At 44.3% G+C, this 21,727-nt stretch overlaps 2 protein-coding genes across 3 annotated transcripts in view; one reads left to right on the forward strand and one right to left on the reverse strand.

The window, feature by feature from the left end:
• The window catches only part of LOC139382313 (C-Jun-amino-terminal kinase-interacting protein 2-like), a 140,074-nt gene that overhangs the window by 13,207 nt on the left and 105,140 nt on the right, over positions 1-21,727 (forward strand). The gene's annotated exons all lie outside the window — the stretch shown is intronic.
• On the reverse strand, positions 12,903-18,328 carry LOC139382293 (gastricsin-like). Its single transcript, XM_071126180.1, has 9 exons — positions 18,227-18,328; positions 17,898-18,039; positions 17,474-17,591; positions 17,116-17,234; positions 16,745-16,944; positions 14,413-14,529; positions 14,118-14,265; positions 13,858-13,956; positions 12,903-13,652 (listed from the first exon to the last, which is right to left on the reverse strand). Exons 1-9 carry the CDS (start codon positions 18,280-18,282, stop codon positions 13,500-13,502), a joined length of 1,152 nt encoding a protein of 383 aa, XP_070982281.1. The 5' UTR covers positions 18,283-18,328; the 3' UTR covers positions 12,903-13,499.

Genomic DNA, 21,727 nt, shown 5'->3' on the forward strand with positions numbered 1-21,727 from the left:
AAAGTGAGAGGGAGGAAGAAAGAGGAGGAGAGAGTGAGAGGAAGGGAGAGAAGGAGAGTATCGATACTGATATCATAGTACAGCACTTGCTATAGACCAGCAACAGGGCAGAGACAGAGACAGGGACCTGTCTACATTAACCACACTACAAGCCAAATCACATCTGATACAATACACAGACACAACAGAGGAGATGTAGGATAGAATGGCAGTGTGGTTTACAATGGAAGACACATTCATGGATCCCCCTTCCTCCTCAGTGTCAGATCCAGGTTGTAAAAGACTGGGTTGTGACATGGTTTTGGTCTCTTGTCTGCCCTAATAAGGCCACCACTTCCTTTCTAACCTCGTGATTTATGCAGGATCATGTGCAGAGGAAGGTACCAGTCACTGCTACACTGGCTAAGGAGAGGAGGGGGACACATTATGGCATCATACACATTGCAACTCTGTTTAAGCTGCGAGGGGGCATGCTGTATTATGTAGTGATACATTTTGTCCAGTCAATGCCACGGGGCTCTTCTCGCTATTCTAAACAGACTTCCTCCCCTCATTTCCTTGTGACAGGGTCAGGGTGAGTTTGAGGTTGAGAACTAGAAAGTGAACGAGAAAGACAGAGGTAAAGCAATTGAGCGAGAGAAGGCTATTGGTCTTGTGCTTGCATATTACCCCCAGTAAGTATGCAGCTTTTGGTGTGACACACATTCCTCAGTGCTTGCAGGTGGCGGGAAATGGAGACACATTTTAACTGTGACACACATTGCAGGGCTGCAGGAGAGCCACATCACTTAGCACAGGCAGACAGACAGGATTTGTGTTTCTATGTGTTGGCCTGGTATGGTTCTCAATCAGGGACAGCTGTCTATCGTTGTCTCTGATTGGGAATCATACTTAGGTAGCCCTTTTTCCCTCCTTTCAGTATGGGTAGTTAACTTTGTTTGTGGCACTAAAGCCCTGTAAGCGTCACGGTTGTTCATTTTGTTTCTTGTTTTGTTGCCGACATTTTAAATAAAAAGGAAAATGTACGCTCACAACGCTGCACATTGGTCCACTTCTTACGACAGCCATGACAGTGGCCAGTGTGTGCTTGTTTGCTAACTTTTTGTGTACAGATTTGACAGTGCTACTGATAGTAGTGGTGGCGCTTGGTTTGCACGTGCAAATTCAGCACACACACACAACATAGAATTGTGATAGTTGACATGTCAAATTAAAAACTTATTTAACACGTCAAATAGTGTATGACGTGTATCTTTCTTGACACGCAAAGACCCAAACAGCGTTCAATGGGCCTCACCCTAATAATTTGGTCTATTTTCAACTCTTAATTTTGCTTACTGTTCTAACTTGGTGGTGCACATGTAGCCTATAACCTGTTTTAGAGAAATGAAATCATTGAATATTGTAATAATTTTCATTGTCTTTTTATATGCCCCCTTTATTTAATTTACGGTTCTGTAAGAACGGCTCTTAATCGAAATTACGGATTGCCTCTTATGTAATCATTGAATATTGCTTGTCGGATTTCTTTTTTTTTCTTCTTTTAAAAAAAAAAAAAAAAAATTATTTTACCCCTTTTTCTCCCCAATTTCGTGGTATCCAATTGTAGTAGCCCGTACGGGCTCGGGAGAGACGAAGGAAAGTCATGCGTCCTCCGATACACAACCCAGCCAGCCGTACTGCTTTTTAACACAGCGCGCATCCAACCCGCATGTGTCGGAGGCTACACCGTGCACCTGGCAACCTTGGTTAGCGCGCACTGCGCCCGGCCCGCCACAGGAGTCGCTGGTGCGCGGTGCGCGATGAGACAAGGACATCCCTACCATCCCTACCCTCCCTAACCCGGACGCTAGGCCAATTGTGCGTCGCCCCACGGACCTCCCGGTCGCGGCCGGTTACGACAGAGCCTGGGCGCGAACCCAGGGACTCTGATGGCACAGCTGGCGCCCTTAACCACTGCGCCACCCGGGAGGCCATAGTTTGAACATCACAATTGTCAGTAGAAACCACATTTGTTTAAGCAAGTCAGCCATATCAGCTATGTTTTTTTAAATGCAGTAAATGAGGCTGAATGAACTGTTTCGCTGCCAGGCAAGCCTCTGCTGATAGCCAGGTGTAGCAGTGGTAAGGTGTTGTTGACAGCTTTATAAGCCCAAACAGTTTGTGGGCATCGTTTGTCACCGTTATAGTAAAATGAATGTATTGTTTAGTGTTATGTTGTGTAGTGGCTTTACTGGCCTGCATCCCACATTTCTTGGGGTTTGCCCCACCAAGATTTACATGCTAAAATCGCCACTGATATTAGCGTAGGGGTTGTGAGCTATGTGTGTAAACATTGCTGCTATTTGAGCTAATTCTACTGATGATTATTGTATGGTTTTCTTCCTCCGTTTTCTGTCTGGATGTGCTGCGTCGGGCAGTCACATGTGTAATAGCATTCATTGATTAACTGATCAAGTGCCAAGGAGAAACGGAGCCCTCAAGGACGTGGGTGTATTATTTTGGGTGAAACGTTGCAGATAGAAATGTAATGTATAGAGCTGAGGTGAATACCTATTTCTATTCTGTAATATTAAATTCATTCATTCACATTCTTCTTCTCTTTACCGTGCTGTGATTGGCTCAGTTCTGTGCACCACTGGACCCGCCCACCGTAGTCAGGGCCACTCCCTGGAGTTACTGCAGCTGGAGGTGACATCACCTCGTTTAACCTGTATGTGAGTCACTCCCCCACACCCACACACACATGCGCATAACACACATGCACACACACACACACACACACACACACACACACACACACACACACACACACACACTTCCCCATCTGCCCCTCTCTCATACCACAGCTGATGATGGGTCTCGTCCCCCCATAAATCTGAAACATTAGTTTAGCCTCATCCTCCTTTTCCCATCTGGCTCTCCCTCCTTACTCATCTCTCTTCCCCTCCCTTTCTCCATTTCCAATCAGCCAATCATGTGTCTTCATTCCCCCTGGTGTGTTAACAGCTGCCATGGCGACACGTATGGAGAGCCAGCTGTAGTGATTTTCCATCATGACGCTCAGACACAGACACAAAGACACACACGCACATCCTGCTTCTGTTGATCTGGTATAATTGGTATTGCTCTGTTGGAGAAAAACAGGTCTCCTGGAGATTCATTGGAGGAGGAGGAGGAGAAGGAGAGAGAAGAGGGGGGAGGAGGGTAGAGGAGGAGGAGGAAAGAGGGGAGAGGGTGGAGGAACTGATGTGTGACCTCATCTCCTCCCTCCTCTGAGGTATTAACATATTTTGAATCATCAATCATGTATTTCAATAGTCCAATGTTGCTTCCTCTCCTCATCCCTTTACCTGTTCTAATGTACGATCATCCACCAAAGGTTTTTCTTTCCATAACCTTCCCAGGTTTCTCTATATTTCTAGACTTGGACTTGTTGTGTAAAGGGCAATTCCATGCCAGGATGGCCCAAAGATATTTATGATGTTTTGGATCTTCCTAAAATGAAGGTCCTTTGGGGGAAGGATTTATGCATAACTTTAAAATCTGTATCCAAAATAATGATTGAAAAATTGCAAATTAGAGATGGAATCCGCATTAGGGTAAACAGCACCTTTGTTATTTTTATTTTGTGGATGAAACGGAGGTAAGCTGCATCGAGCAGTGTGGTGAAAATCAATTGCAGTTTTATTTATTTTTTATTTCAACTTTATTTAACCAGGTAGGCTAGTTGAGAACAAGTTCTCATTTACAACTGCGACCTGGCCAAGATAAAGCAAAGCAGTTCGACACAAACAACAACACAGAGTTACACATGCAATCAACAAACATACAGTCAATAATACAATAGAAAAAGTATATGCAAATGAGGTAGGATAAGGGAGGTAAGGCAATAAATAGGCCATAGTGGCAAAATGATTACAATATAGCAATTAAACACTGGAGTGATAGATGTGCAGAAGATGAGTTTACAAGTAGAGATACTGGGGAGTAAAATAAAAACATAAAATTAACAGTATGGGGATGAGGTAGTTGAATGGGCTATTTACAGATGGACTATGTTCAGGTGCAGTAATCTGTGAGCTGCTCTGACAGCTGGTGCTTAAAGCTAGTGAGGGAGATATGGGTCTCCATCTTCAGTAATTTTTGCAGTTCGTTCCAGTCATTCCAGAGAACTGGAAGGAAAGGCGGCCGAAGAGGAATTGGCTTTGGGGGTGACCAGTGAAATATACCTGCAGGAGCGCGTGCTACGGGTGGGTGCTGCTATGACAACCAGTGAGCTGAGATAAGGCGCGGCTTTACCTAGCAAAGACTTGAGCCAGTGGGTTTTGCGACAAGTATGAAGTAAGGGCCAGCAACAAAGAGCGTACTGGTTGCAGTGGTGGGTAGTATATGAGGCTTTGGTGACAGAACGGATGGCACTGTGATAGACTGCATACAATTTGCTGAGCAGAGTGTTGGAGGCTATTTTGTAAATGATATCGCCAAAGTCAAGAATCAGTAGGATTGTCAGTTTTACTTGGGTATGTTTGGCAGCAGGAGTGAAGGATGCTTTGTTGCGAAATAGGAAGCCAATTCAAGATTTAATTTTGGATTAGAGATGCTTAATGTAAGTCTTGAAAGAGAGTTTATAGTCTAACCAGACACCTAGGTATTTGTAGTTGTCCACATATTCTAAGTCCGAGCCGTCCAGAGTAGTGATGCTGGACAGCCGGGCAGGTGTGGGTAGCAATCGGTTGAAGAGCATGCATTTAGTTTTACTTGCATTTAAGAGCAGTTGGAGGCCACGGAAGGGGAGTTGAACGGCATTGAAGCTCGTCTGGAGGTTCGTTAACACAGTGTCCAAAGAAGGGCCAGAAGTATACAGAATGGTGTTGTCTGCGTAGAGGTGGATCAGAGAGTCACCAGCAGCACGAGAGACATCATTGATGTATATAGAGAAAAGAGTCGGCCCGAGAATTGAACCCTGTGGCATCCCCATAGAGACTGCCAGAGGTCCGGACAACAGGCCCTCCGATTTGACTTACTGAACTCTGTCTGAGAAGTAGTTGGTGAACCAGGCGAGGCAGTCATTTGAGAAACCAAGGCTGCTGAGTCTGCCAATAAGAATGGTGATTGACAGAGTCGAAAGCCTTAGCCAGGTTGATGAATACAGTTGTACAGTACTGTCTCTTATCGATTGTGGTTATGATATTGTTTAGGACCTTGAGTATGGCTGAGGTGCACCCATGACCAGCTCTGAAACCAGATTGCATAGTGGAGAAGGTACGGTTGGATTCGAAATGGTCGGAGATCTATTTGTTAACTTGGCTTTCGAAGACCTTAGAAAGGCCGGGTAGGATAGATGTACATCTGTAGCAGTTTGGATCTAGAGTGTCTCCCCCTTTCAAGAGGGGATGACCGCGGCAGCTTTCCAATCTTTGGGGATCTAAGACAATATGAAAGAGAGATTGAACAGGCTTGTAATAGGGGTTGCAACAATTTCGGTGGATCATTTTAGAAAGAGAGGGTCCAGATTGTCTAGCCCGGCTGATTTGTAGGGGTCCAGATTTTGCAGCTCTTTCAGAACATTAGCTATCTGGATTTTGGTGAAGGAGAAATGGGGAGGCTTGGGCAAGTTGCTGTGGGTGTGCAGGGCTGTTGACCGGGGTATTGGTAGCCAGGTGGAAAGCATGGCTAGCCGTAGAAAAATGCTTATTGAAATTCTCAATTATCGCAGATTTATTGGTGGTGACAGTGTTTCCTAGCCTCAGTGCAGTGGGCATTTAGGAGGAGGTACTCTTATTCTCTATGGACATTAGTGTCCCAAAACTTTGTGCTACAGTTTTGTGCTACAGGATGCAAATTTCTGTTTGAAAAAGCTAGCCTTAGGAACCAGGCAGTTAGGAACACTAACTTCCCTGAAAAGTTGCATATCGCTGGGGCTATTCGATGCTAATGCAGAATGCAACAGGATGTTTTTGTGCTGGTCATGGGCAGTCAGGTCTGGAGGGAACCAAGGGCTATATCTGTTCCTTTTTTTTTGAATGGGGCATGCTTATTTAAGATGGTGAGGAAATCACTTTAAAAAAATAACCAGGCATCCTCTGCTGACGGGATGAGGTCAATATTCTTCCAGGATACCCTGGCCAGGTCGATTAGAAAGGCCTGCTCACTGAAGTGTTTTTAGTGTTTGACAGTGATGGGGTGTGGTTGTTTGACCGCAGACCCATTAAGGACGCAGACAATGAGGCAGTGATCGCTGAGATCCTGGTTGAAGACAGCAGAAGTGTATTTTTGGAGGGCAGGTTGGTTAGGATGATATCTATGAGGGTGCCCGTGTTTATGGATTTGGTGTTGTACCTGGTAGGTTCATTGATAATTTGTGTGAGATTGAAGGCATCAAGCTTAGATTGTAGGATGGCCGGGGTGTTAAGCATGTCCCAGTTTAGGTCACCTAACAGCACGAGCTCTGAAGATCGATGGGGGACAATCAATTCACATATGGTGTCCAGGGCACAGCTGGGGGCAGAAGGTGGTCTATAGCAAGCGGCAACGTTGAGAGACTTGTTTCTGGAAAGGTGGATTTTTAGAAGTAGAAGCTCAAATTGTTTGGGTACAGACCTGGATAGCAAGACAGAACTCTGCAGTAGATTGCAACTCCGCCCCCTTTGGCAGTTCTATCTTGTCAGAAAATGTTATAGTTAGGGATGGAAATTTCAGGGTTTTTGGTGGTGTTCCTAAGCCAGGATTCAGACACGGCTAGGACACCCGGATTGGCAGAGTGTGCTAAGGCAGTGAATAAAACAAATTTAGGGAGGAGGCTTTTAATATTAACATGCATGAAACCAAGTCTTTTACCGTTACTGAAGTCAACAAATGAGAGCGCCTGGGGAATGGGAGTGGAGCTAGGCACTGCAGGGCCTGGATTAACCTCTATTTCACCAGAGAAACAGAGGAGGAGTAGGATAAGGGTACGGCTAAAGGCTATAAGAACTGGTAGTCTAGTACATTCGGAACAGAGAGTAAAAGGAGCAGGTTTCTGGGCACGATAGCATAGATTCAAGGCATAATGTACAGATAAAGGTATGGTAGGATGTGAATACAGTGCAGGTAAGCATATGCATTGAGTGACGTTGAGAGAGATATTGTCTCTAGAAACATAATTTAAACCAGGTGAGGTCACCGCATGTGTGGGAGGTGGAACTAAAGCGTTAACTAAGAAATAATGAGCAGGGCTAGAGGCTCTACAGTGAAATAAGGCAATAATTACTAACCAAAAAGCACTGGACAAGGCATATTTACATTAGGGAGAGGCATGCGTAGCCGAGTGATCATAGGGATCCAGTGAGTGGCTCAGCGGACCGGCGATACAGGCAGCTAGCGTGCCGGGGCTAGCAAGCTAGCAGAAGGACCTTAGAGGGACGACGCAAAGGAAGAAGTCTGTTGTAGCCCCCTCGTGCTGTTACATCGGCAGACCAGTTGTCATGGATCAGCTGGGCGCCGTGTGGTAAAAGGGTCCAGGTCAATCGGCAAAATAGGTTTAGTGGCCAAAGAATTTGTCCAATGGGCCTCATAAGCTAACAGTCCGATATGCTTTACACAGCTAGCGGGCCGTGGCTAGCAGGCTAGTAGATGGGCATTCAGGGGACGTTGTGACGGAGGAGCCAGATTGAAAAAAACCCTCGGGCGAATTACGTTGGTAGTACAGTCGTGATGGGTCGGCAGGGGTCCAGGCCAATTGGTAAAATAGGTTTTGTAGTCCAAGGAGTGGATGATGGACCTCTTCAGCTAGCTGGGAGATGGGCCTAGCTAAGGCTAGCTCCAGGCTAATTGGTTCTTGCTTTGGGACAGAGACGTTAGCCAGGAGTTGCCACTTGGATAGCAGCTAGCTAGGTGCGATGATCCAGGTGAAAATGTTCAGAGCTTGCGGTTGGAATCCGGAGATGTGGAGAAAAATAAGTCAGATTTGCTCTGGTTTGAGTCGCGCTGTGCAGACTGGCGAGAGTTGTCCAGGCTAAAGGTAGCTGATGACCTCTAGCGGTGGCTAGCTGACTACTAGCTAGTAGCTTGTTAGCTGGCTAGCTTCTGTTGGGGTTCCGGTTCAAAAGTAAAGAAAGTAGCAGATCCATACCATATTGGGTGAGGTGAATTGCAGGAGAGTATGTTGAAGTTGAGGTAAAAAAAAAAAAAAAACAGTATATGTGAAGGAAAAAGATATCAAAATATATATACACGGGACATGACAAGATGAGGACAAAAGACGTCTGACTGCTACGCCATCTTGGATAAAGTACATATTGGTGTTCTATCGCACGTGCAGTGATGTTTGAGGGGAAAAACTGTTTGTTTGCAGTCACTTCTTTGGTGTTGTAACATCCCGAACGGACATGGCAGTTTCACTATGAAGGATTCCAGCTTTAAAGCTGTGAAATGTGTGATATTTTGGCCTTACCCAGTCTTTCTTTTAGAAACTACAGCGATGAGTCTGTGGATGCTACAATGCCAATATTAGTGTCATCTGAAACCTTACTGTGTGTTGCAGTAATATGAGTAGACAATAAACTTTATTTACATTCATTTATGGACATTTAAAAAATATAAATGTCTCCAAAGAACGCTTTTTGGATTTTGTAATTTTTTTTAGACATATTGTTTTAAACGATATACTTTACAGGTACATCATCATTTCTAGAGTGGGCTCTCTGCTACTTTTATTGACTGCAGGCTGTGATCTGTATTATTAAGGATGATTGGGTATGTGAAATTCATGTTAGGAATCAAATCACATTTTATTTTTACACGTGGTTAGCAGATGTTAATGCGAGTGTAGCAATGCTTGTGCTTCTAGTTCCGACAGTGCAGTAATATCTAACAAGTAATCTAACAATTCCCCAACAACTATCTAATACACACAAATCTAAAGGGGTGAATGAGAATATGTACATGTAAGTATATGGATGAGAAATGGCAGAGCGGTATAGGCACGGTGAAATTGATGATATAAAATACAGTATATACATATGATATGAGTAATGTAAGATATGTAAACATTATTAAAGGGGCATTATTTAGAGTGCATTGTATAAAGTGACTAGTGATCCATTTATTAAAGTGCCCAGTGATTGGGTCTCAATGTAGGCAGCAGCCTCTCTGAGTTAGTGATTGCATCTACTTCCGGCACCGACAGAGATGGCCGCCTCTCTTTGCATTCCTCGGAAACTATGCAGCATTTAGTTTTTTCGTGTGTTATTTCTTACATTGTTACCCCATGAAATCTTAGGTTTTATTACATACAGTCAGAAGGAACTATTGGATATAAGAGCAACGTCAACTCACCAACATTACGACCAGGAATACGACTTTCCTGAAGCGGATCCTCTGTTTGGTCCACCACCCAGGACAATGAATCGGATCCCAGCCGGCGACCCAAAACAACGGCGCCGCAGAAGGGGCAGACGGAGCGGTCTTCTGGTCAGGCTCCGTAGACAGGCACATTGCGCACCGCTCCCGAGCATACTACTCGCCAATGTCCAGTCTCTTGACAACAAGGTAGATTAGATCCGAGCAAGGGTAGCATTCCAGAGAGACATCAGAGATTGTAACGTTCTTTGTTTCACAGAAACATGGCTCACTTGGGATACGTCATCAGCGTCGGTACAGCCACCTGGCTTCTTCATGCATCGCGCCGACAGAATTTCTGACCTAGAATTTCTTACAATCAAATGCCGACCGCATTATCTACCAAGGGAATTCTCTTCGATCATAGTCACAATCGTGTATGTCCCCCCCAAGCAGACACATCGACGGCCCTGAAATAACTTAATTTAACTCTATGTAAACTGGAAACCACATATCCTGAGTCTGCATTTATTGTAGCTGTGGATTTAACAAGAATAATCTGAAATCAAGGCTCCCTAAATTTTATCAGCATATCGGATGTGCGACCCGGGCTGGCAAACCCCTGGATCATTGTTATTCTAACTTCCGCGACGCATATAAAGCCCTCCCCCGCCCTCCTTTCAGAAAATCTGACCACGACTCAATTTTGTTGCTCCCAGCCTATAGACAGAAACTAAAACAGGAAGCGCCCGTGCGCTGGTCAGACCAATCGGATTCCACGCTTCAAGATTGCTTCGATCACGTGGACTGGGATATGTTCTGCATAACATCGAACAATAACATTGATGAATACGCTGATTTGGTGAGAGAGTTTATTAGCAAGTGCATCGGTGATGTTGTACCCACAGCGCCTATTAAAACATTCCCCAACCAGAAACCGCGGATTGATGGCAGAATTCGCGCAAAACTGATAGCACGAACCACTGCTTTTGATCAGGGCAAGGTGACCGGAAACATGACCGAATACAAACAGCTAAGCGTCAATATAGAGACAAAGTAGAAACGCAATTCAACGGCTCAGACACGAGAGGTATGTGGCAGGGTCAACAGTCAATCACGGATGACAAAAGGAAAAACAGCCCCGTCGCAGACCACAAACTAAACAACTTCTTTGAGGACAATACATTGCCACTGATACGGCCCTCTACCAAAACCTGCGGGCTTTCCTTCACTGCAGCCAACATGAGTAAAACATTTAAACGTGTTAACCCTCGCAAGGCTGCCGGCCCAGACGGCATCCCCAGCCGCGTCCTCAGAGGATGCGCAGACCAGCTGCCTGGTGTGTTTACGGACATATTCAATCAATCCTTATCCCAGTCTGCTGTTCCCACATGCTTCAAGAGGGCGACCATTGTTCCTGTTCCCAAGAAAGCGAAGGTAACTGAGCTAAATGACTATCGCCCCGTAGCACTCACTTCCGTCATCATGAAGTGCTTTTAGAGACTAGTCAAGGACCAAATCACCTCCACCATACCTGACACCCTAGACCCACTCCAATTTGCTTACCGCCTCAATAGGTCCACAGACGACGCAATCGCAGTCACACTGCACACTGCCCTAACCCATCTGGACAAGAGGAATACCTATATAAGAGTGCTGTTCATCAACTACAGCTCAGCATTTAACACCATAGTACCCTCAACTCGTCATTAAGCGCAAGACCCTGAGTCTCGACCCCTCCCTGTGCAACTGGGTCCTGGACTTCCTGACGGGCTACCCCCAGGTGGTGAGGGTAGGTAACAACATCTGAACAACCTGTTCACCCATGACTGCGTGGCCATGCACGCCTCCAACTCAATCATCAAGTTTGTAGATGACACTACAGTGGTAGGCTTGATTACCAACAACGACGTGACGGCCTACAGGGAGGAGGTGAGGGCCCTCGGAGTGTGGTGTCAGGAAAACAACCTCTCACTCAATGTCAACAAAACAAAGGAGATGATCGTGGACTTCAGGAAACACCAGAGGGAGCACCCCCCTATCCACATCGACGGGACAATAGTGGAGAAGGTGGAAAGTTTTTAGTTCCTCGGCGTACACATCGTGGACAAACTGAAATGGTCCACCCACACAGACAGCGAGGTGAAGATGGCACAGCAGCACCTCCACAACCTCAGGAGGCTGAAGAAATTTGGCTTGTCACCAAAAACACTCACAAACTTTTACAGATGCACAATCGAGAGCATCCTTTCGGGCTGTATCACCGCCTGGTACGGCAACTGCTCCGCCCACAACCGTAAGGCTCTCCAGAGGGTAGTGAGGTCTGCACAACGCATCACCGGGGGCTAACTACCTGCCCTCCAGGACACCTACACCACCCAATGTCACAGGAAGGCCATAAAGATCATCAAGGACAACAACCACCCGAGCCACTACCTGTTCACCCCGCTATCATCCAGAAGGTGAGGTCATTACAGGTGCATCAAAGCGGGGACCGAGAGACTGAAAAACAGCTTCTATCTCAAGGCCATCAGACTGTTAAACAGCCACCACTAACACTGAGTGGCTGCTGCCAACACACTGACTCATCTCTAGCCACTTTAATAATGATATAATTGATGTAATAAATGTATCACTAGCCACTTTAAACAATGCCACTTTATATAATGTTTACATACCCTACATTACTCATCTCATTCTGTACTCTTTACCATCGACTGCATCTTGCCTATTGCGTTCGACCATCGTTCATTCATATATTCCTTTACACTAGTTGTTGTGAAATTGTTAGTTAGATTACTTGTTAGATATTACTGCATGGTCGGAACTAGAAGCACAATCATTTCGCTACACTCGCATTAAAATCTGCTAACCATGTGTATGTGACAAATACGATTTGATTTGTTTAGCAGTCTGATGGCCTTGAGATAAGCTGTTTTTCAGCCTCTCGGTCCCAGCTTTGATGCACCTGTACTGACCTCACCTTCTGGATGATAGCGGTGTGAACAGGTAGTGGCTCGGGTGGTTGATGTCCTCAACAATCTTTTTAGCCTTACTATTCATGCTGTTGAGTGTGTGTGCACACGTGTGTGTGCGTACATGTGTGAGTGCATGCATGCCTGTGTGTGTGTTTCATGTTGTGGTGAAAATGTGTCACTGTAGAGTCTTGAACATGTCACTACAGAGCTTTCCTCCTAATTAGACACACACGCTCGTGCGGACACACACACACACACACATTCACATGTGGCTTGCCTTAAGCACACACAAGGCTTATAGACCAGCTTTCATTAAAGTCCATTTCACAGTATACAGTGCTTCTGCTCTCCTGAGGATACTTCGGTCTTAATGCCATTTAACAGATGGCATATTTGACTCTGTGATATTAAGTTATTTCTACATGTATGATGTGTAGATGGTTGGATATAGTTACAGGCTCCAATTGGGTGAAGCTGCTCTTGTTGTTTTTTGTTTCAGTTTCTGGTAACAGTCAGTGGTGAATGTGAGGTGTGATTTCAGTCTTACAGGCATCATGAGCTTGATGTGTCAAATACAGTGATTCAAAACAAATACGATTATTGTGCTCTTCAATAGTTTATTCAGTCTACATGGAAGCTAAACAAACACCAAATACAGCCAGTCTTGAGATGAAATGCATTTAAGTGTCCAAAATCATATTTTCATATTTCACTGTGTTTCTGTAAGTCATTTACTTTTTCACTCAGCATCATGATGCAATCAGCAACATGGCTGAACCTGTGTTCACATCCGATGTTGTCTGGGAACTAGGAGGTTGTCGTTGCAATGCCAGAGTAGAAAGGAAACAACCTTACAGCTCAACTGAATATATTAGCAGATGTCATCTAACAAAGACCACAACTTTAACCCAATGATGTCGATGCTTGCTTTAACCACACTGGACCAAAGCCAAACTGACCCACAGTGGTTGCCATGGGTAATATGTGTATTATAAATGAGCAGAGTGGTTGCCATGGGTAATATGTGTTCTAAAATAACCAGAGTGGTTGTTATGAGTGATTCAGAATAGTTGCCATTGGTGATTGATGTTCTAGAATGGCCAGAGGTGGAATAGATACTGTGTGAGTTTTGGGGTGGTAGACTTCTAAGAACGGTCGGTGTCTGTGTTGGGTTTGCGGTCATGGTCATGCTGGTCAGGTTTAGGCTACGGTGGCAAAGCCCACTTGGTTGTTTGTGCGGTCGTAGACGGAGTAGTACTGCATGAGGAATACATCTCCCAAAATCCACAGGGGCTGTCCGTTCTGGGACGGCAGGTAGGTGGGGGTGATCCCCACGGAACAGACCTGGTTGTTCTGGATAGAGAGGAGAACACGCATGTTGAGTGCAATACACACACACACACACACACACACACACAGGCAGGCAGATAAACACACATGCAGAAGGCATATGGACCAGCTTGAGCCATCTAAAATGGCCTTCATTATCCTAACATCAGTCATAGATGGTAACACATGGACAGACACACAAACACACACACACGACACACTAACTTACCTGCTGAATGTATGCAGATGGCGGCAGGGGGAAGTTGACTCCATTGATGGTGAAGGTGAGAGTAGGCAGGCTGTTGATCTGGTTACAGTTCACTGTGTACTACATCAACAAACAATTCACAGACATGAGTGACACAAAAGATCCCTGTACTGGTTTACTCTGGTCTGCACTGGTTTCCCCAACCTCTACTTTCTGGATTACACTGTTTTATGGTGTCAGTTAGTACTGGTCTGTGATGGTTTATAATGGCTTCCTGCTACCTGTCCGTACTGGTCCTGCTGGGCTCCAATGGACTGCATCAGCGTTCCCATGATCTGTTTGGGTGCAGTCAGCATGGAGGTGCCTGTATCCACGATGGCCTGGCAGCCCTGCCCACACCACCCTGTCTCCTGACCGTTGATCTGGAACCTGGAGATGTACAAGGGTTAGTGTTAGACAGACAGACAGACATTGACAGCGGCCTTAGACATTTTTCATCCCAGCTTTTCCAGACTCTTGGTGGTTCTGATGTCAGTGTATGGTTAAGTATGTTTGGTTGGTGTGGTTGATCCTGACCCTTGGATGCCGATCTGCCAGTATGTCTGGGAGGTGACGGGAGTCCAGTAGATCTGACCCTGATACTTGGTGTTGTCCACTCCTCCGAACGACAGCTCACTGCCCTGCTGGCCATCGCTGCACAGAAAAAGAGTTTTAAGTCATCTAACAGTTTTACAAATAAAGTATGCGTTTGGCAGGAAGATTTTTTCCTCAAAAATATTGTGCCTTATATCAGTGATATAGTTTCTGGAGCAGGAATAATGAATATAACATTGATTATGTACATCATTAAGTAAGTACATTTTTAAAGTATATTTCCTGGTCAACTAGAAAGCGAACACATTTGCTTGCAGAAGGTTCTGTGATATCTGTGTGTATTTTTTAATTAAATCCTGTAGTAGTACATTATATGTGTGGTAAGTAAGTAGTGGTAGGGGTACAGATGTCAGATCTTAACTTGTTCACTTTTTTGTCACTGCTCATTTTTCTGCTGCATCAGGAAATACAAATGAGCCTTGTGGGTCCCTGTAAAAAGAGCAATTGTCTTTCTGTCCATGCCGGGGCAGTCGATCAGGGCTTGCTATTTAAATATCACAATCCTCTCGCTCGCTGAAACGTTAGGTCTGGGTCAAATTACTGCAACATTCAAATGTACAAACATGTATCTGAAATGCAGTCATATACATAAACAACTGTCGTTTGATATAGCGTATTAACAGAAGATCGATATTGGTCTCCACTAGGCTATGAGAAGTTTCAAGTGTGTCCTAAGTTCAAAATTGAGTTAAATCGTGGGGTGAAGTGGGTTAGGGCTTCTGCCTTCAGCGAGCACGTATAACCCTACCATTCCAGGCCATACCTTTCTGGCACAAATATCTCAAATCCCCCCCAATTTACTACATTTATTTACACATTTTAAATATGGACAGTCTACAGATATTTAACCCCCGATGTTAATTATAAATGACCATATCAGACACTTTTGGAGACATGTCGGTGTTATACATTAAAATTGTAACTAAGGGGCTACACCAACATTAGTGTCAGGTAAATTCCCGGTAAATCACCTGTAGTCTGTTCAAAAAGTACTCTGTTGTTCGGATGACAATACCAACCAGAGGGTGAACATATCTTGAAACACTTTGGTCGCAAGCAGGACTAAGGTAACACTGACATGGTCCTTTAGGGAGTGGTAATAAATGAAGTGTGAAAAGCGCTACTGTTTGTTCCCTGGCTGAGATGATGAGCTGATTTGGACCATCATCTGATTGACAGATGTAGGTAGGCCTACTGTAGAACGATAAACCTTCCTCCAGGGTGGACGCTTGTCCGTGTTTTATAGTTCGGCTATGTATTATTTGTGATTATAGTTCTAGTCCTTGGTGTGAATTGGAAGCCTGTACTGTGTGCCTTTTTAATATTTCATTTCTTAAAGCTGTCAAGTTGTTCATACATTTGAGCCTATCGAAGATGATTTTGTTGATTCATTTTACTTCTTGAAAACATTTAAATAAATGCAATTAACTTGTTGGTCTAATGTCGTCTCAGGCTGGTCACCTGATCACTCAGCATTGGATGCAAACTCATGAGGTTCGGAGTGAGCTGCTTATGGCAGATCACAATGTTCTAGCGAGCGTTAAGAATATTCTGAATACTGATGATACATAGGCGCTTCATTTTGTTTTATTTTGTTTTAAGCCTTCCCCAAACCATAGCCCTAAACTTAACAACTGAATTAATTCCTGAACTGTTAACCATTGAGTTGTTTCTGTTTTAATCATGTAACCACGCAAAATGAATGTGTCAAAAATAGACATTGATCCATGAGTCAAAGGGCAGTGGGCCGAATTTGAACCCATGCCGACTCTGACATGTATGTACCGGGGTCAGTGGCTGTAACCGCTGGATCACACAGGATTTGAGGAAAACAATGATTAATTCTGCCTATTGCTTTCCTTCAACATATAATAAAACAGTTAATGTAATGAAGCCTTCACGTAGCCTACATAAGGTAGAATGTAGGTATGGTACTGCTTTGTGTACAAACACGCTTCCAGCTGCCCACTGGAACAGTTCTAAATCATTCTTCAGATATTCAAATCATTTCAAATTATTTTCCTCCTGTGATGAAAGCAGTCCAATTAAGAGCTGACATCTGTAGTGGTATATGTGTGGTAAGTAGTGGTAGTGGAATATGTGTGGTAAGTAGTACTAGTGGAATATGTGTGGTAAGTAGTGGTATATGTGTGGTAAGTAGGGGTAGTGGTATAAGTGTGGTAAGTAGTGGTAAGTAGAAGTAGTGGTATATGTGTGGTATATATGTGGTATAAGTGATGGTAGGAGTACTGACCTGGTCAGGTAGAATGCAAATATGTTAGCCTGTAGAAGGTTCTGAGACATCATGTTGTCCATGACGGGAGTCTCTTGTCCGGCTGAGATGGAAGGGTAGGACAGGCCAAGGATACCATCAAACTGGGCCACAACAAAATTCTGACCTGGCTCGTCAGTACTCAGACCAATCTCCTGGTTGTTGATGACAATACCTCCGACCTAAAGAGGTGACAAACAACACACTCACTCAGCATCATGGAAACACTGGTTTTATTAGAATGGAAGTACATGTACATGGCTGTATCTGTTGTGGCTTTTTATTGCATGTAGTGAAGAATAACTGTGGTAGAAGTAGTTAAGTATTTGTAAGGTTGTTATGGTGGGACTCACGTTGACGGTGTCATATCCGAAGACTCCACTGAGACTGCCAGCTCCGTAGGGCAGGTAGAAAGTTTGCCCATTAGCTGAGTAGGTGGACGACTGCTGGGGGTTGAACTTTGTGTGGGTGTCTGCAGGAGGAAGGGACACAAACAACTTAAAGAGGAAAGATACTGTCTACAATGTATTTATCTGGTAAGTGTGTAGAAGTGATATTGGACTTAAATATCTCTGATAGTAGTAGAAGTACTGTTGTAGTAGTAAAAGTAGTAGTACAGTTAGTAACATTTAATGTTGAGGAAGTAGTAGGTAATTGATACACATAGTAGATAGTTGTAATATTGTCATGAAGCTATCCAGCTGTACTCACTGCAGGCCTGAGTGTTGCAGAGTACAGAGTCAACCCACAGGTTGGCAGAGCCAGTGTCAAACAACACCTGGAAGGACTGGGGGGGAGTACCGATGGTGATGGCTCCATAGTAGGTGGTCTGGAAAACACAACAGGGAAAGTACAGTTGACAAAAGATAGAGGTGCTGCTAATACATTCATACAACAACACATCAGATCTAGAGTGGTTGGCGTGGTTTAGACTCTACTTCATGGAGTTAGATGTTATCTTGACATGGTTGTTATCTAGTTAGACCTACAATTCACATTTTCTACGTTAGCCTACATCATAACATTTCATTCTGGAATATGAAAATAGACTAGTGTGGACATAGACAGATATAGACAGGACATTGAGTAACATTCTAGATAGACCATAAGCTTGTGTATTATAGCATGTACGTACGTCGGCGTAGTTGTTGATGTACATGGTGGCGGAGCCAGCGAACTCGTCAGGAAAGTATTTGAGAGCGGGGTCTTGGTAGGGCAGGCGTTCTCCGTTCTCCATCATTCTCTCACGGATTGACTTATGCTTCACCAGAGGGATCCTAGGGTAACAAGAACATAGATACACTCAGATATGAAGTCGAACTCTGCAAATGCAAATAGGTAGAGAGAGCGACAAGGCGTTATCATTGACTATGAGAGATGAGAAAAGAAAATTGTGTTTTTAGGGAGAATTTAGGGAAAAAGAGCAACTGGATGGAGTGAAAAATAAATAAAGTGAGTACTAACCTGTGGATTCCCTCAGCGAGCACAGCACATACCAGCACAATAACCAGACACTTCATGGTCACTCCTGAAATCACAACCAGTGGTGGATACACCTTAGCTTGGGTCAGGACTGATCTTATATACTGTACCAAACACACATATGTGCACACATGAATGCAAGCGGGTGTGATATGGGTACGCGTGAGTGTGTGTTCACATCCCTTATCAGACTTAAGGAGGTGACTATCAGCTTCTTTTTCCCCTGACTCCACATTCTCTATTCAGTGTGCAGGCAAGCCCCTACTCCCCTGTACCGATAGCAGCGCTAACCAAACATTACTATTAGTTTACTGAACCTTAAGGGAGATAACCAGATTAGATAAGATACAGGGCTCTATTTTAACAAACCGAAGGTAATGGTAAATCTTTTTGCTTACGGTAGCGCTATAGGTTCAGTGCTGTCAGAAGTGTTTTTGTTATTTTCAACCACAATTATGAGAAATCTCCAGACACAAACATTGGTGGTAGATTGGCCTTTACTGAAGAGCTCAGTGACTTGAAATGAAAATGAAATCCAATGTTATTGGTCACGTATACATATTTAGCAGATGTTATTGTGGGTGTAGTGAAACACGTGTTCCTAGCTCCAACAGTGGAGAAGTATCTAACATATCACAACATTACAAACTAATCTAAAAGTAAAATAATGTCATTAAGAAATATATAAATATTAGATTGAAAGACTGAAATACAATAGAATTTAATACAGTATATACATATGAGATGAGCAAATCAAATAAAATTTTATTGGTCACATACACATGGTTAGCAGATGTTAATTTGAGTGTAGCGAAATGATTGTGCTTCTAATTTCGACCATGCGGTAATATCTAACAAGTAATCTAACAATTTCACAACAACAAGGAATGAATAAGAATATGTACACAATAATATATGGATGAGCGATGGCTGAACAGCATAGGCATGACGCATTTGATTGTATAGAGTACAGTATATAGATGAGTAATGTAGGGTATGTAAACATTATATAAAGTAGCATTGTTTAAAGTGACTAGTGATACATTTATTACATCCAATTATTAATTATTAAAGTGGCTGGAGATTTGAGTCAGTATGTTGGCAGCAGCCACTTAATGTTAGTGATGGCTTTTTAACAGTCGGATGGCCTTGAGATAGAAGCTGTTTTTCAGTCTCTCGGTTCCAGCTTTGATTCACCTGTACTGACCACACCTTCTGTATGATAGAGGGGTGAACATGCCGTGGCTCGGGTGGTTGTTGTCTTTGATGATCTTTTTGGCCTTGCTGTGACATCGGCTGCTGTAGGTGTCCTGGAGGGCAGGTTGTTTGCCCCCGGTGGTGATGCATTGTGCAGACCACTCCACCCTCTGGAGAGGGCGGTGCAGTTGCCATAGCATGCGGTGATGCAGCCTAACAGGATGCTCTCAATTGTGCATCTGTAAAAGTTTGTGAGGGTTTTAGGGGTCAAGACAAATTTATTCAGCCTCCAGAGGTTGAGGAGGCACTGTTGCACCTTCACCACACTGTGTGTGGGTGGACCATTTCCACCTTCTCCACTGCTGTCCCATTGATGAGGATAGGGGCATGCTCACTCTGCTGTTCCATGATGTCCACGATCTCAGCTCCTTTATTTTGTTACGTTGAGGTAGAGGTTATTTTCCTGGCACCACTCCACCATGGCTCTCACCTCCTCCCTGTAGGCTGTCTCGTCATTGTTGATAATCAGGCCTACTACTGCTGTGTCATCTGGAAACTTGATGATTGAGTTGGAGGAGAGTGTGGCCACACAGTCATTGATAAACAGGGAGTACAGTAAGTGGCTGAGCATGCACCCATGTAGGGTCCCTGTGTTGAGGATCAGCGAAGTGGAGGTGTTGTTTCCTTCCTTCACCACCTGGGGACGGCCCGTCCTGAAGTCCAGGACCTAGTTGCACAGGGCGGGGTTCAGACCCAGGGCCCCGAGCTTAATGATAAGCTTGGAGGGTACCATGGTGTTGAAGGCAGAGCTATAGTCAATGAACAGCATTCTTACATAGATATTCCTCTTGTCCAGATGGGATAGGTTAGTGTGCAGTGTGATGGTGATGACATCATCTGTGGATCTAGTGGGACGGTAAGCAATTTGACGTGGGTCTATGGTCTATGGCGTGAGGTGATATAATCCTTAACTAGTCTCTCAAAGCACTTCATGATGACAGAAGTGAGTGCTAAAAGGCTATAGTCATTTAATTCAGTTACCTTTGCTTTCTTGTGCACAGGAACAGTGGTGGACGTCTTGAAGCAAGTAGGGACTTCAGACTGGGTTAGGGAGAGATTGAATATGTCCGTTAACATTCCAGCCAGCTGATCTGTGCATGCTCTGAGGACACGGCTAGGGATGCCTTTCTGGGTCGCAGCTTAGCGAGAGTTAAAACGCTTAAATGTCTTACTCACGTCAGCCACAGTGAAGCAGAGCCCACTGTCCTCGGTAGTGGGCCACGTCGGTGGCACTGTGTTATCCTCAAAGCGGGCGAAGAAGGTGTTTAGCTTTTCCGGATGCAAGACGTCGGTGTCTGTAATATGGCTTGTTTTCCCTTTGTAGTCCGTGATTGTCTGTAGACCCTGCCACATGTCTCGTGTCTGAGCCGTTGAATTGCAACTCCACTTTGTCTCTTTACTGTTGGTAGAACTTTGGCAGCGTTTTACTCAGTTTTGTCTTGATAAAATCCCCAGCTACAATAAATGCGGTCTCAGGATATGTGGTTTCCAGTTTGCATTTCTAGTTTGCAAGTCCAGTGTATCTTTTTGAGGGCCGTCGTGGTTCGGCTTGAGGGGGAATATCCACGGCTGTGACTATAACCGAAGAGAATTCACTTGGGAGGTAATATGGTCGGCATTTGATTGTGAGGTATTTTAGGTCAGGTGAACAAAAGGTCTTGAGTATATGTATGTTATCACAATCACACCATGAGTAGTTAATCATGAAACATACACCTCCGCCTTTCTTCTTCCTGGAGAGTTCTTTATTCCTGTCTCCGCAATGTACTGAGAAGCCAGCTGGCTGTATGGATGGGGAGTATATCCCGAAAGAGCCATGTTTCCGTGAAACAGAGTATGTTACAATCCCTGATGTCTCTCTGTAAGGAGATCCTTGTCCTGAGCTCGTCTACTTTATTATCCAGAGACTGAATGTTAGCAAGTGATAAACTCGGAAGCGGTGGATGGTGTGCACGCCTCCTGAGTCGGACTAAAAGTCCACTCTGAATACTTTTTCTCCGCTGGTGGTGTTTTGGAGCAGCCTCAAACAGCTCAAGTGAGCAAAGAGAAACGACAGTCCATCATTACTTTAAGACATGAAGGTCAGTCAATCCAAAACATTTGAAGTTTCTTCAAGTGAAGTCGCAATAACCATCAAGCACCTAGCGCTGCTCAACAGCCATCAAGAACACAGAGATGCTGCTACCTACATACAGACTACATACAGACTAATCATTGGCCACTTTA

The sequence above is a fragment of the Oncorhynchus clarkii genome, chromosome 2, assembly GCF_045791955.1.
Source record: "Oncorhynchus clarkii lewisi isolate Uvic-CL-2024 chromosome 2, UVic_Ocla_1.0, whole genome shotgun sequence".
In the NCBI taxonomy this organism is placed as follows: Eukaryota; Metazoa; Chordata; class Actinopteri; order Salmoniformes; family Salmonidae; genus Oncorhynchus; species Oncorhynchus clarkii.

Bases quoted from the DNA above. Each gene is read 5' to 3' on its own strand.
- LOC139382293 (XM_071126180.1), bottom strand. From the start codon at position 18,282: ATGAAGTGTCTGGTTATTGTGCTGGTATGTGCTGTGCTCGCTGAGGGA. The intron at 16,945-17,115 runs GTGAGTCCCACC...TCACCTCTTTAG, and splicing joins TCGGATATGACACCGTCAAC to GTCGGAGGTATTGTCATCAA. The intron at 14,530-16,744 runs GTCAGTACTCCT...TTTTCTGTGCAG, and splicing joins TTTGCATTCTACCTGACCAG to CGATGGCCAGCAGGGCAGTG.